General features: G+C 54.0%; 1 protein-coding gene and 1 pseudogene across 1 annotated transcript in view; both read right to left on the bottom strand.

Moving 5' to 3' along the window:
• Window positions 1–12,786, bottom strand: part of QSOX1 (quiescin sulfhydryl oxidase 1) — a 41,531-nt gene that overhangs the window by 23,028 nt on the left and 5,717 nt on the right. The window contains exon 2 of the mRNA XM_060034958.1: window positions 8,826–8,926. Within this exon, the coding sequence (XP_059890941.1) occupies window positions 8,826–8,926 (101 nt within the window). The remainder of the gene's footprint in view (window positions 1–8,825; window positions 8,927–12,786) is intronic.
• Window positions 6,567–7,904, bottom strand: LOC132425605 (heterogeneous nuclear ribonucleoprotein A1-like; annotated as a pseudogene).

Below are 12,786 nucleotides of genomic sequence, written 5' to 3'. Positions count from 1 at the left end.
GAAGAAACAAGCCTTATTACAGATGGGCCAGTTTAACTCTCTCCCCATGTACATGACACCCAGGCCCAGTCTGTTGCCTCCTTGGGAGAGAGGACAGAGAGAACAGAGGACAACTCCTTAGAATCTGAGCTCCTGTCTAAGCGGTGGGAGAGCTGCCAGAACTCTGGCTTGAGCTCTCCTGGGCTCAGGAGGTAACAGAGTTCAGTTGTCCTGACAGATGGCCACTTAACTGCCTGGGGGAGAGCCTGCAGTCTGGGAAGAGGCCTCCTCTTGAGGTCCCTAACCTCGGGGCTACTTGTAGCCACCTTGGGCCTCTGCCGAGTAGCACGGTTGCTCGGCCTCATCCCAAGCTGGTGGCTGAATGCAGGCCCTCAGGTCTACCGGACCTGGGTTCAAGGCCTGGCTCTGCTATGCTCTTGCTGTGTGATCTTGGGCACTCTTTTAACCTCTCTGAACCTTCTCATCTTTAAGATGAGGACGACACCATCTACCTTGCAGAATTGCTGCGAGGATTCAATGACAATACATCCAAAGTGCTTGGCACTGTACCTGGTGCACACAGTAAGAAATCAATAAATGTTAACATTATCACTATTATATCGTCATCAGCCCCTTCCCTCGTTCCTTTGAAACCCTAGGAAACACGGATCAGCTAGATTTGTCGGTTCTAGCCATTTGTAGGCAGAAAACTGAAATCTGGAGGCCACCTTCCCCCCTCATCCACATGAACAACAAAGATGCAGAGGAGCCGCCCATCTCTCCCCACCTGCAACCTTCTCCCGCTACTGCTGACCTCACCTGGACCCTGTGTTATCCTCTCTCTACTTGGAGCATTCATATAAACTTTTATTCTGGGTGAAAACCAGCCACGGACACATGCCACATATATTCATAAGAGTGTTCTTCGCAGTCACTGAATACATTTTGAATGAATAAAGTATACGCTATCCTTACGCTTGTAAAAACGAGCCGAGTTTTCTAGGACTGTGACATGAAATCAAGTAGATAAAGCACGTTAAGGCATTTATGGGCTGCCACTGTTTCTCAGGAACAAAATAAAAGACACACCTATTTGAGGTTTGGTTTGCTCACAGATAGTAACCCAGAGGATGACCTTTACAGCTGCAGTTATTCACAGCGATGGTGCCCTTGTACAGACAGAACAGACTTCAACTTGCTTCCACAGGCATAAAAACATGACTGACGTCTTGACGCCTTAAGCCATGTGGCTCTCCACGGCTACAGTTGTTACTGTCAGCCACTGTAAAGTAGTGTGGTTGACTCTTCTTCAACCATCAGGTCTCCAAGATCTGAGCAGGTGCCTTATGAAAAGGGCCTGGCATTACTTCCATCAAAGGGCGGCCTCCCCAGACCCCAGCTGAGCCTTCTGAAGGCCCCAGCTGTGGGCAGTGGGGAGTCAGACAGGAGCCTGCAATAGGGGAGTGCAGGAATTCCAAGAGCTCCCCTCCTTCATGAGGTACAGGGCCACAGGGAAGGCCCCCTCCTCTCTCCAGTTACTTCAGTCACGCAGGCTTCCCTTCTGTCCCCAGAAACTTCCCAGCCACCTTCCAGAACAATGTCACCAAGTGAGGGCTGGTTCCCATACCTCACACTCTAGAGGAACTTTTTCCTATCAATTAATCTCTCTTTCATCTTTCCCCTTGTCTACCAGCTCCTTCCCTAGGCCTGCAAACAGGTTCAGATCCTCCTAATCTAAAGTTAAAAAACAGGACACGAAGGGATGGAGGATGGGAACAGAGGCTTCTCCAGCACTTCCCGGTGCTACCAAATTTCTCGAAACAGTGTCTGCCCTCAGTCCTCTTCCTTCCCGCGAAGCTGGCTGCGGCTCATGCCCCCACTGCTCAGCTGGGACCACTCCTGGAAAGCTCAGCTGACCTTCTCTTTGGCTGGTCCAATGATCTTCCAGCCCTTCCTGCTCTCTCTGCAGTATCTGATGCTATCACTGCCTGTTTCTCCCCCCTCGGCCAGGGTTTTTTTTTTTGTGCCACATCTTCCCGCCACTCTCCTTCTTTGCCTTCATGTCACCACCTTCCCTTGGTTTTCCTGACACTGCCCGGGCCTTCATGGCCACCTTCACAGCCTTCCCCTCGCCCTTGTCCCAGCCTTGCTCTGGACTCCTCTCCTGTGCCATCTCCTGCCCCCAGTTTCTCCTCCAGCCACGTGTCGGACCATGGCACTCTGCTGTTTAAAAAGCCCTGGGAGGTGCTGTCACAAACGAGGGGCTCAAGCTATGCTTTTGAATGAATGAGTGAATAAATGGGTGAATGGACAAACCAACCCATTGTTTGTCTCCCTTGCTGATGTCATCTACCTTGTCCAAATGGCTTGTGACCTGAACCCCGTCTCAGGTCCTCACCTGTCTTAACTTGTTTCTTCCAGGTGTCAGGGCAGCCCTCCCCCAATACACACACACTCTGCAAGACTGAGTCACCCCTCCCACAACCTGTTTCTCCACCCATGTTCCTTCCCTCACCCAGTGATCGCCCTCCTCCCCATCACCCAGACCAATGCCTGTGGTCTGTGAACTTGACCTTTGTGATATCTCTTCTACAGTCCTTGAGACCAGTTGCCTTTTCTAGACCAGAGCCTACCACCTACTTCCTGGGCCACTACAACTGTCTCTACCTGTCCCCACCTCATGCCCTCAGAAATGGTCATATGCTCCATCTTTTCAAATGATAGAGCCATCACCCTCACTGCCACTTTGTTTGGGTTTCTAAGGGACAATTCTGGTCTGATCATGCCCCTCCTCCTCAAAGCCCTTCCACGACTCCCTACTGCCAAGGAATAATGTCCAAACTCAGAGCGTTCGAGGCCTTCCAGGATCTGCCTCCACCCACACTTACCTCCCACTGCCCCGCCCCCATTCCCTACATTTCAGCTACAATGGACTTGAACCTGCACTTCCCACCCATCCACCTCCCACCTCTGCAAGCCCCACAGTGCCTGGCACAGTGTCTAGGACATGGAAACACTCAAAGGACATCTGTTCAGTTGAACAGAGAATCTCTACCCTTTGATCAGCTTGGAAGCTCATGCAAAAATCACATTAAAATCGAGTCAGGGCACGTTTTTGTCCCCTTATTAATCTGCATCCTTATTAATTCAGCTGTTGGAGGCGTGTGCCCTACCCAAGGGAAAGGGCTATCACTCCTTGGAAACAGGCAATTAAGACTCCAGCAGGGAGTTTCCTTTCCTCCAGAAGCGGTCAGCACCCAGTCCCTTTCCTCTCAACACCTGACACAGGAGCTTCTGCCCTCCCCAACCATGGAGCCCCTGGAATCCTCCCTGTGTCCCCAAAGGCAGGTGACCAGATGGCATTGGGCAGGTCTTTACCAACCTATCCAGGAGCAACTGCCTTCCTGGGGGCCAAATAAGGCTAAACAGAAAGCACGCTTTGTAGTGGCAACCATCAATGGCACTGAATCCAAGCTTTCCAAACAAGTTTTAAGGAGAGTGACCTCCAAATCCCTACAGTGAGCCTGCGAGGATGCACGAGCTTAACCGTTCCTACCTTGTGGACCGTCAGCGGAGGAGAGACCTGGCAGAGGGCAGGTGACTGCTGAGAGGGGGGCCTATCTCCTTTTTCCAGAGAGAGGCAGGAGATGTCTTTCTGAGTCCTGTCCTCCTCCCTGACATCTCACAAGAGCCAGAAAAAGTAACAGCCCAGACGGTACTCCCCACTCCCAGCCTTGAATTCAAGGACTTGCCAGCCCTGGGCTCCCTCCTTCCAGGGTCCTGCCTCAGCCCCACACAAGAGCCTCTGCTCCAGCCAGACCAGCCTTCTCAACTCCCCACATTGTTCCACCCACATCCTCTGCTCTCACATCCTACCCGCATTCCTCCTCTCTCCCAGCCAAACTCCACCCACTCGGAAGTCCCCCACCTCCGGGAACTCCTCCTCCCCCATGAAGTCCTCTTCTGATGTGGGAAGGAAAGAACTCAGTGACCCCAGGCAAACTCCCCCAGCGTTCACCATGTACATATCACTCTCTGCCTGTCAACTAGCTGGGAGCTCTGAGTGCCCTTGAGCGCAGCGCCTTCCTGTCTGGCCGCCCTCGCTTATGTTTCTGGCCATGGCCTACAGGTCTGGCTTCTCCATGATGATGAGCACAGTGCTGTGCCCCGAGCAAATATTCACTCAACGGCTGTTGATGGATGGACTGCCTCAAATGGGGTATCACAGAGGGGCTACCACGAGCCCATAGGGCAACAGGAAGGAAGACAGCTAACATTTATGGAACTTTGTCTTGGCACTCTCACACGTAAGACCTCATTTCATAGTTGGCAACAATCCTATTAGGTAGATATTATCATCCCATTTTTCAGACAAAGAAACTGAGGCCAGCAGCTAGGGCATTAAATGACTTCCCGAGTCACAGTAAGCAGGGGAGCCAGGATTTGAACTCGTGTCAATTATCTCCTCAGAATCTTGCAAAGGGAAGACTTCTGTCCTCTCCCACCCAATGCTGCTGCTTCCTGTAATCTTGATCCCAGCCAGGCCTTTGGCTACAAAGGGTCCTACTCCATTACCCACTGAGGGGCACTCCTGCAGCCCACTGGCAAAGCCTCTACCCCTGAAGTTCCAGCCTCTAGGTCCCCAAGCTCCAGCCAAAACCAGCTTTAAGCTACCTTTCCCTCCCCCGCTCTGTTCTCTTCCAGATGGCCACCGGCTCCAGTTTGATAGGGCCCTGACACAGCTGGACCGCCTTGCAGGGCCAGTTGTTTGCTAAACAGGCTGGGCTGGTAGAAGCGCACTGTTTGCTCACGGAGACAAGGCGCAGGAGGCAGAGGAAAGGGACAATGACACATGTTACTGGGAGTGGCCATACTCTTGTACAGGCCTGTCCCCGTCATACCAGCGACACTCTCTCCCCCTGTTCAACACATGTCCTCATCTTAGAGCTCTCAGCCTTGATGGGTGGGAGCGAGGACAGGCTCCAGTCCCCAGGGGATGGCAGACAGGTACAGGGTCATCTCTCTGGCCTGCTGGCAGCCAGGCCCACCTCTAGGGTGTACTGCTTCCCAGGGGGTCCAGCCACACAGCCCACACGCACACCGGGCTCTCAACGGGCCAGAATCTCTGGAGATCTGGAATCTGAGTCGTGTTTTCCAAACACTAGAAGTAATCTAGTGGTAAGTTGTAAAATCAAGTTAGTGAATCACAGCCAGTACTTTTTAAAAAATACATAGAACAGAAAATAGCATGTACTGCACTTACGAAGAATAGTGTTTTATGAAACACTTGTTTTAGGGATAACAGATACAAACCAGCTTCTGGATCTCACTGTAAATGTTGTAGGTCACGGTAACAATGTTTGAAAGCCACTGCTTAGGGCCTTAGAACAGAGACTGATCTGGAGCTAGAACCACTTGCACCCTGGACCAGAGCCCTAAGGACAGGGCACAGAGCCCCTCTCCCTGCTGATACTGAACTGCAGGCTCCTCAGGAGAGGCTGGGAGGGCTTGGCCGAGGGGAGGTCACGACACTGGTCTCTGGAGCTCGAAAGAAATGCAAAGGTCACTACCAGCCCAGCTCAGCCCAGCCCAGCCAGATGCCGCCAGTGTGAAGGCAGTTAAGGAGCCCAGCTTAGGGCCCTGCCAGCACCCCTCCCACAGCAGGATGGGAGGTTGAGGAGATGATTAGTCACTTGGGGCACTCAGGCTGTGTGTGCTGAATGACTCAGATAGGTGCTGAAAAGCTTCTGGATCTCCCGACGTACCTGGGCCACCTCCTTCCAACCCCCCGAGCCCCAGCCTCTTTCAGACAGAAACAGAATGTCCCAGGCACCAGCCCCCACCGAACCCCCACAGGATGTCCCGACCTGGCCACGGGACCAATGCCAACCCCCTTCCCCTGTGCAGGGACTCCTGCTGCCACATTGATCTTCCCCCAGCTTCCCACGCGGGGCTGCTTGCCCTGCCTCAGCAGAAGGAACAGAGGGCTCCGTCCTCCCCTTGGAGAGTAATTTTGAATATTTTAAGTTACACATCTTGGGGCCAAGGATAGGACAATGGCCCTGTCATGGAAGCCTTTTACTTAAAAGAGACAGTTGACAAACAATGTCTCCGCTGTCACCTCTAAATGAGACGGCAGTAGCTGTTGGCTCAGGACACTTCCCCAGGCCAGCTTGGGGGCTTGGGCCCTGACCCTAAGTGGTAACAGGAGCGTGGGAGGGAGCTCTCCGGGGCTGTGGAAACCCTGAACGCAGCAGGATTTCACTGGCCATGAGAACAGAAAGGTCACATGGAGTTAGAGCTGGATGTTGCTGGAGGAGCCTGGGGCCTTGCTCTCCAGATGAATTCTCCTGGCCTCATCAGGCTCAGATATGGTTCATGGTTCTGCCTGGCAACTGAAGCCCCTGAACTCAGAGATATCTTGTTCCAGGGACAATGCTTGGCTTTTCAGTCTTCAAAGGCATTCCCTGATTATTCTTTTTTTTTTTTTAAAAAAAAGACACATTCATTCAGCGTCATGATCAGACTATTACATTTAGCAATCAACAGCATGGGTGCAAAAAAAAAACCTATATTAAAACCCTTTGTTGGAATGCTTTACACTTTCCACAGAACAGAAACTAAAATAACCTGTTATACAATTAGTCACAAATACAGTCCTCGAGTGTTTTTGCCCATACACATGAGCATTGTCTAAAACGTGTCTTCTTTGTAGCAGCTAGGCCCTGCCACCACTGTGCTTGGCTGAGCTCACAAATCCATTGTAACCTGTAGCTTCCCTGTCACTTCCCTGGCTTCCTCTCCTGCTAAGCTTTGTTTCCTGGCAGTAATCAAAACCTTCTGCCACTGCCACAGCTACTTCTGCTGCTGGAACCACCACAGCCACCTTGGTTTGGGGGTTTGGCAAAGTATTGGCCTCCACCACCACAGGGGCCAGAACTTCTGCCTCCAAAGTTTCCTCTTTTCATGGGTCCAAAATTTGAAGATTGATTGTTGTAACTGCCAAAATCATTGTAGCTTCCACCACCTCCAAAATTGCTTCCATCGTTACTAAATCCATTATAGCCATCCCCACTGCCACCATATCCACCACCACTGCGGCTGCCACCAAAGCCAGCTCGACCACTGAAGTTTCCTCCACGACCAAAGCTGTCATTCCCACCAAAACCCCCTCCACGACCACCACCAAAGTTTCCAGAACCACTTTGACTTCTTTGGCTGGATGAGGCACTAGCCGTCTCTTGCTGAGATAGGGCTTTCCTTACTTCACAGTTGTGGCCATTCACAGTGTGGTATTTCTGAATGACAATCTTGTCTACAGAGTCATGGTCATCAAAGGTTACAAAAGCAAAGCCTCTCTTTTTGCCACTGCCTCGGTCAGTCGTGATTTCAATCACTTCAGTTTTCCCATACTGTTCAAAATAATCTCTTAGGTGATGTTCTTCAATGTCTCCTTTAATGCCACCAACAAAAATCTTTTTCACAGTTAAGTGGGCACCAGGTCTTCGAGAATCTTCTCTTGAGACGGCCCTCTTTGGTTCCCCAACTCTTCCATCCACCTCGTGTGGCCTTGCCTTCATGGCCGCATCCACCTCCTCCACAGTGGCACACGTGACAACCCCGAAGTCTCTGGAGCGCCTGGTGCTGGGATCCCTCGTTACCACACAGTCTGTGAGCGCTCCCCCTGCTCACGATGGCTCCTCAGACTGTCATCGGTTGTTTCAAAAGCTCAAACCTCCGATGCAGCGCTTCCGCAGCTGTTCGGGCTCTTTGGGTGACTCTGACTTAGACACGACGGCAGTGGAGGTGGGGGAGACGTCGACGATGCTTACTCGGTGGCGTCCACGGGCAGAAAGGAGATCTACCGAACGTATCTCCTGATTATTCTTAGTGGCCACAGAGGAAATTGCTTTTGTAGATGCCATTCTGGTGGGAGCAGGCTAATTATTTATAGGTGGAGAGGGAGATTTTGATTTGGATTCTTTAATTTGGAAGAGAACTAACTGGATTACGGCTGGGCCTGAGCTCTGGGGAGGGTGCTAAGTATAACGGCACAGCCTTGCTGCGCTGGGCTTCCCAGGGCCTCTGATGTGAGAGCCTTGGAAGTTGTCCAGATGTTAATTAAGTGGCTGATGCCCCGCGGTGGGCAGGCTGGCAGGCAGGGCCTCATCAGAGAGCCCGTGCTACTTGCAGCCAGAGGCGGGGTGACAGGGCCCCCGCGTGTTGGGTGTGATGTCTCCCGTGATGGAGATCCCTGCTGCCCGAGGCACTGGGCTAAGGCTCTCCTGCCAGGTCACTTCTGAGCCTCTTGGGTTCAAGGCACTTGCCTGATGAGGATGAGGTTGGCCAGTTGTCTCAGGGGACCTTTTCTGGGGGACCATGAGACCCCCTGGGTCTGATCCTGCCTACAGGTGGGTCAGAGCCTAAAGCCCGGTTTTACAGGGTTTAGATCAGCCCTCTAAGGCTGGGAGGTCAGGCGGGAGAGGAATTGATTGGAAAGAGGCCCCTGGGAGCTGGGAGCTCTCACCAGCTCAGGTGATGATCAGTTCTCACAGCTACAATCTGCCCATCCCAACACAACCACACACAGCCCCTTTTCCTTATAATGGGGAGCATGTGCCAGACCAAGTGAGCCTCTTTCTTTTCTGTCTCCCAGCTCACATCCCTTTCTGCCTCTAAAATAGGTACATGCTCTAGGGGCTGTGATTTAAGCAGGTCAAGCCCAGAAGCCTGGGAGGACACCACAGAGCCCAGCAGTCAGGCAGACACCAGGGAAGCATGGAGCAGCTGACAATGTGCTCCGACAGCACTGCCCCCGAGCCCGCTCGCCCCTCCTGGTCACACACCCTCACAGTCGGGAAGCCAGGGATGTCGAAGTCTCTGCAGACTGCGGTGTTGGTCTCCTGAGCACAGTCCAGGGCGGCGAGATTCAGCGCCGGCCTCCAACCTGAAAGGACAAAAAAAAAAAAGAAACGAAAAAAACCCTGAGGTAAGTAAGAGGGGCTAGCACCTCTGCCTGCTGACCTCGCCCACCGCCACCAGTGCCCACGGCACCTGCCTCCAAAGCTCTTAGGAGAAAGGTCACCCCTTCCTCAAAACACGGCCTCAGAGATAGTTGGGTTATTCTGCACTTAGCCTGTGCTTACGACACAGTTAAGTAGCTCCGGTAACCCACTCAGAACAGCAAGCTGTGTCCCCCGTTGTTCTGCAGTTGGGGAGGGGCACAGGGGCTGGAGGAGCTGAAGAGAGAGATGAGATGAGCCTGGCCCTCTTGGGGAAAAGCCCCTGGGATACTGCCTCTGTCTCTGCTGCCCTCTAGAGAGAATCAGCTCCAGAGGGGTGACGAGCACGCCTCAGGAGGGCTGAGTTCCCCCGCGGACCCTCGGTGAAGGCCTCTGAGGCCAGAGGTAGTGGCCAGCAGCCCAGCTTGGGCGGGTGGGACACAGGGTGGTGGGGACTGGCCCCCCCGGCCAGGGGTGGAGGCAGAAGTGCAGGGGAGGAAGGCGAAGACACCTGGGATCTAGAAGCCACAGGGAAAGAAGCCCTGAGGCCAAAGTCTGGAAGATAACAGCTCCCCAGGCCGGCTGCCTGGGCACCCTGCTCCTTCATCAGGCCCCAGGCCACAAGGCCTCCCTCCGCTGGAACTTACTGGCAGAGAGAACAATGGCACCGTTCTGGGCCACAGCCCCGGATCTGGGAAACAGAAAACAAACTCATCTACCGGGCAGGCCTCCTGAGCTCCAGTTCCAGGTCAGGTGCCCCGGGAGCACCTACCAAAGTGCCACACTACGGTGAGGCTGCTCCCGCCAGGATGGAGGATGTGCACGTGAAGCTGCACAGATGGTGAGCTGGCGATGCGCTGGTGCCACGCCGTGTGGCACGCGGCTGTGAAGGTACGTGGCCGCAGGGCAGACCAACCCTGGGCACCAAGCAGGGGCCTGGCAGGAAAGGCGAGAACCGAGTGGAGCCCTGACCGTCAGTCCAGGTGACAGGAAACCAGGGCACGGGGTGAGCAGATGAGGAGGGGAGAGTGAACAGGGCTGCAGAGGCGATGCCGCGGGAAGGCAGGCAGGGGCCAGCGTGGGCGCGCCGGCCTGGGGCTCAGGGCTGGCTACCCAGCACCCTCCCCAACGCGGGCATCTCCAGGCCGATGAGGGAAGGGGCAAGCCTGCCTGAGGAGTCAGGGAGGGCACACATGCTCCCCACAGGGCCCTACCCCTCCCACCTGGAGCACAGGATGGGGTGGGGGGACTTACACAGGCAGCCCATGCAGAACTCGCTAATGACGGAAGACTAATATCCAAATAACATCCCTGAGACCTGTGGCTTTGCCGGGACCTCTTACCTCGCCCCAGAACCTGTCCCTTACAACATCTGAAAAAACACTACTTCCAAAGGCATCAGAGCTCCCAGAACCTTTTATGCCCAGGGTAGGAGTGTCACCCTCACTTCCACAACAGATGTATGGAAGAGCCAGGATGCCTCCCAGACACCCCTGACCCATCCCTCAAAGGAAAGGCTCCGAAGGTTCAGAGCAACTAAGCTGGTCCTTCTTGGGGTGACACGAGGGAGGGGGTCTGGCACTGTGAGGCAGGCCAGAGGCAACACCTGCTCCCCCCCCAGCCCCTCTCCCCTTCTCCTTTCTTGCTGGCAATGGACATTTGGCACTGAATCCTGGGAGGAGGGAGGGAGTGGGGATGGGGGAGTGGGGTGTGAATGGAAGTGTTCAGCAGAGACAGGTGAGCCACACACTGCGATGCCATTTCCCCAACATCCCCCGCTACCCCATCTCACCAAACCCCTTCTGGGGAGCTCTCGGCTCCCCTAGCACAGGAGGGCAACAGTTTGAGCTACAAATACACGCCAACCCGAACGGCCTGCATCCTTCAGCTTTACATCTAGCTGGAAGGGCAGCCTGCTGTGGTCAGTGACCAGGGTCTGCTCCACACTGGGCTCGGCACAGCAGCCCTCCTGCCCTCCCTGACACTCTGCTCTCCCCTGACCCCTCCCCCACTGCCAGCACCACGTAGGAGGGACAGAGTCAGGCAGTCCAGCCACGCGGAACCAATAATACCAACCAGCTTCCTGTCCTGTCCGCCCCCCGTCCGGAGTCTCTTCCTGCCCTCCCCCATGTCTCCTCTCCCCACCCCCGGGTTCTTTACCTCTCACATCGCCTCTGACCTACCCTCCTAGGGAGCTAGTGCAGGGTTTCTTGTCCAGATGAAATGTCTCATTTCCCTCCTGGCCAAGGTTCTAATATGCTCCATCACCAGCCTACCCAGCCGCCAGTGATCTTTTCTATCTGCAGATCTATGTCGCTCTCTACTCAATATTCTTCGGGGGCTCCCATTGCCTCTAGAAGAAAACTCAACAGGCATCAGGCCACTCTTAATCTGGTCCCTCCCCACCCAGCTTCCTCTTACCATTTCCCCAAATTATGCTCCAGGAACGCTGACAGTTTTCTCCTTCCTTGAAAGCACAATGCTCATCTAGGCTATTCCCACAGCCACCTCTACCCTCCCAACAAACTCCCAGTTGTCAGGCACAACTCAGTTTGAACGGGATTCTTCCCCCAAGCCCAAGGCTCAGGACCCTGTTCTCGTTACCACCACACAGTTACAAGCCTGTCCATCCCTAAACGTCTCTTCATCCTTGCGTCCTCCTTGCCTAGCTTCCCCATTAGCCTGCACACAATAGGTGCTCCGTGACTATCGACTGAACGATACAACTGACCCAGTCCCGGGGCCGCTACAGGGCTGGAACATCTTCTCTCAGCCTTACTCTATCCTCAGGTCCAGGCAGGGGGTGAGGTTAATGCCTGTCACCTGTGAATGCAGGAGACGTGAGCTGCCCAGGGATGGGGTTTTGCCCTGGATCACAGGCAGAGCAGCCCAGGCCTCCTTTCTATGGCTCCTCTCCTGCCCAAGGGAGGCCCAGCAGAGGGTGGGAAGCACAGGTCACCCTGTAGGGTCATCTGGCACATTTCAGGCTTGGCTCCGGCTCTGCCTCTAGGGCTTTTTTCAGGGAGACCCCCAGGAGAGGCCCGGCTGTTCTCAAAAGAATCAGCAAGTCAATTAGACCTAAGGGCAGAAGAGTAGCACTTTTCTGTCCTTCCACCAGTGAGGGCCCCTGGCAGGGGGTCTCACAAGGCCACCTGGCAGGGACCAAGGACAGCAGGCCTCAACCACTCCACTCCTCTCCTCTCCAAGAGTGCAGGCCGCCATCCCTCGGGCCAGAGTTGTTGCTTGTTGCCCGCTGGGGCATGAGGCTCTGAAGGCACAGGGAGAGGAGAGGACAGAAAGCTAGTGTTCAGCGAGCGTCCACTGATTTTGTGTCCTCCAGATTTGTGTCCTCCAGATTTTCCCACTCCACCGCCGCCATTGGAGGTGGGCACCATTTTACCCACTTTACAAACGAGGACAGAGACCAAGAGACCTCCAAGTGGTCCCAGGGCTACCAGACCCCAAACCCCACTTTTGTCCCTCTGCCTCACCAGGGTCAGGATGCTACCTTTAGACTTTTGCTGTCTGCTCCACTCACAACCTTCCCCATGAGAGAGAAAATGGTGAAGACAGTTTCCTCTTCTAGCCACATACCATTCTCTATAACGCCCAAGAGCTGGTCAATATCATAGACTCAGCCTTTACGTAGATGACAGTGATATCAGGCACATAGAGAGTTTATCATGTGCCCAATGTATGTAGTTTAATGTACGCAGCTACGCTATGACGAAAGTAAGGAGGTGTTTATTCCTCTCTAGACTGTAAAATAGAGACCAGATAACTGTGCCTGAGGCACACGACTCAT

Source organism: Delphinus delphis, chromosome 1 (genome assembly GCF_949987515.2).
Source record: "Delphinus delphis chromosome 1, mDelDel1.2, whole genome shotgun sequence".
Taxonomy (NCBI): domain Eukaryota; kingdom Metazoa; phylum Chordata; class Mammalia; order Artiodactyla; family Delphinidae; genus Delphinus; species Delphinus delphis.
The sequence above is the reverse complement of the archived record's forward strand: the minus strand, read 5'-3'. Positions and strand labels throughout refer to the sequence as shown.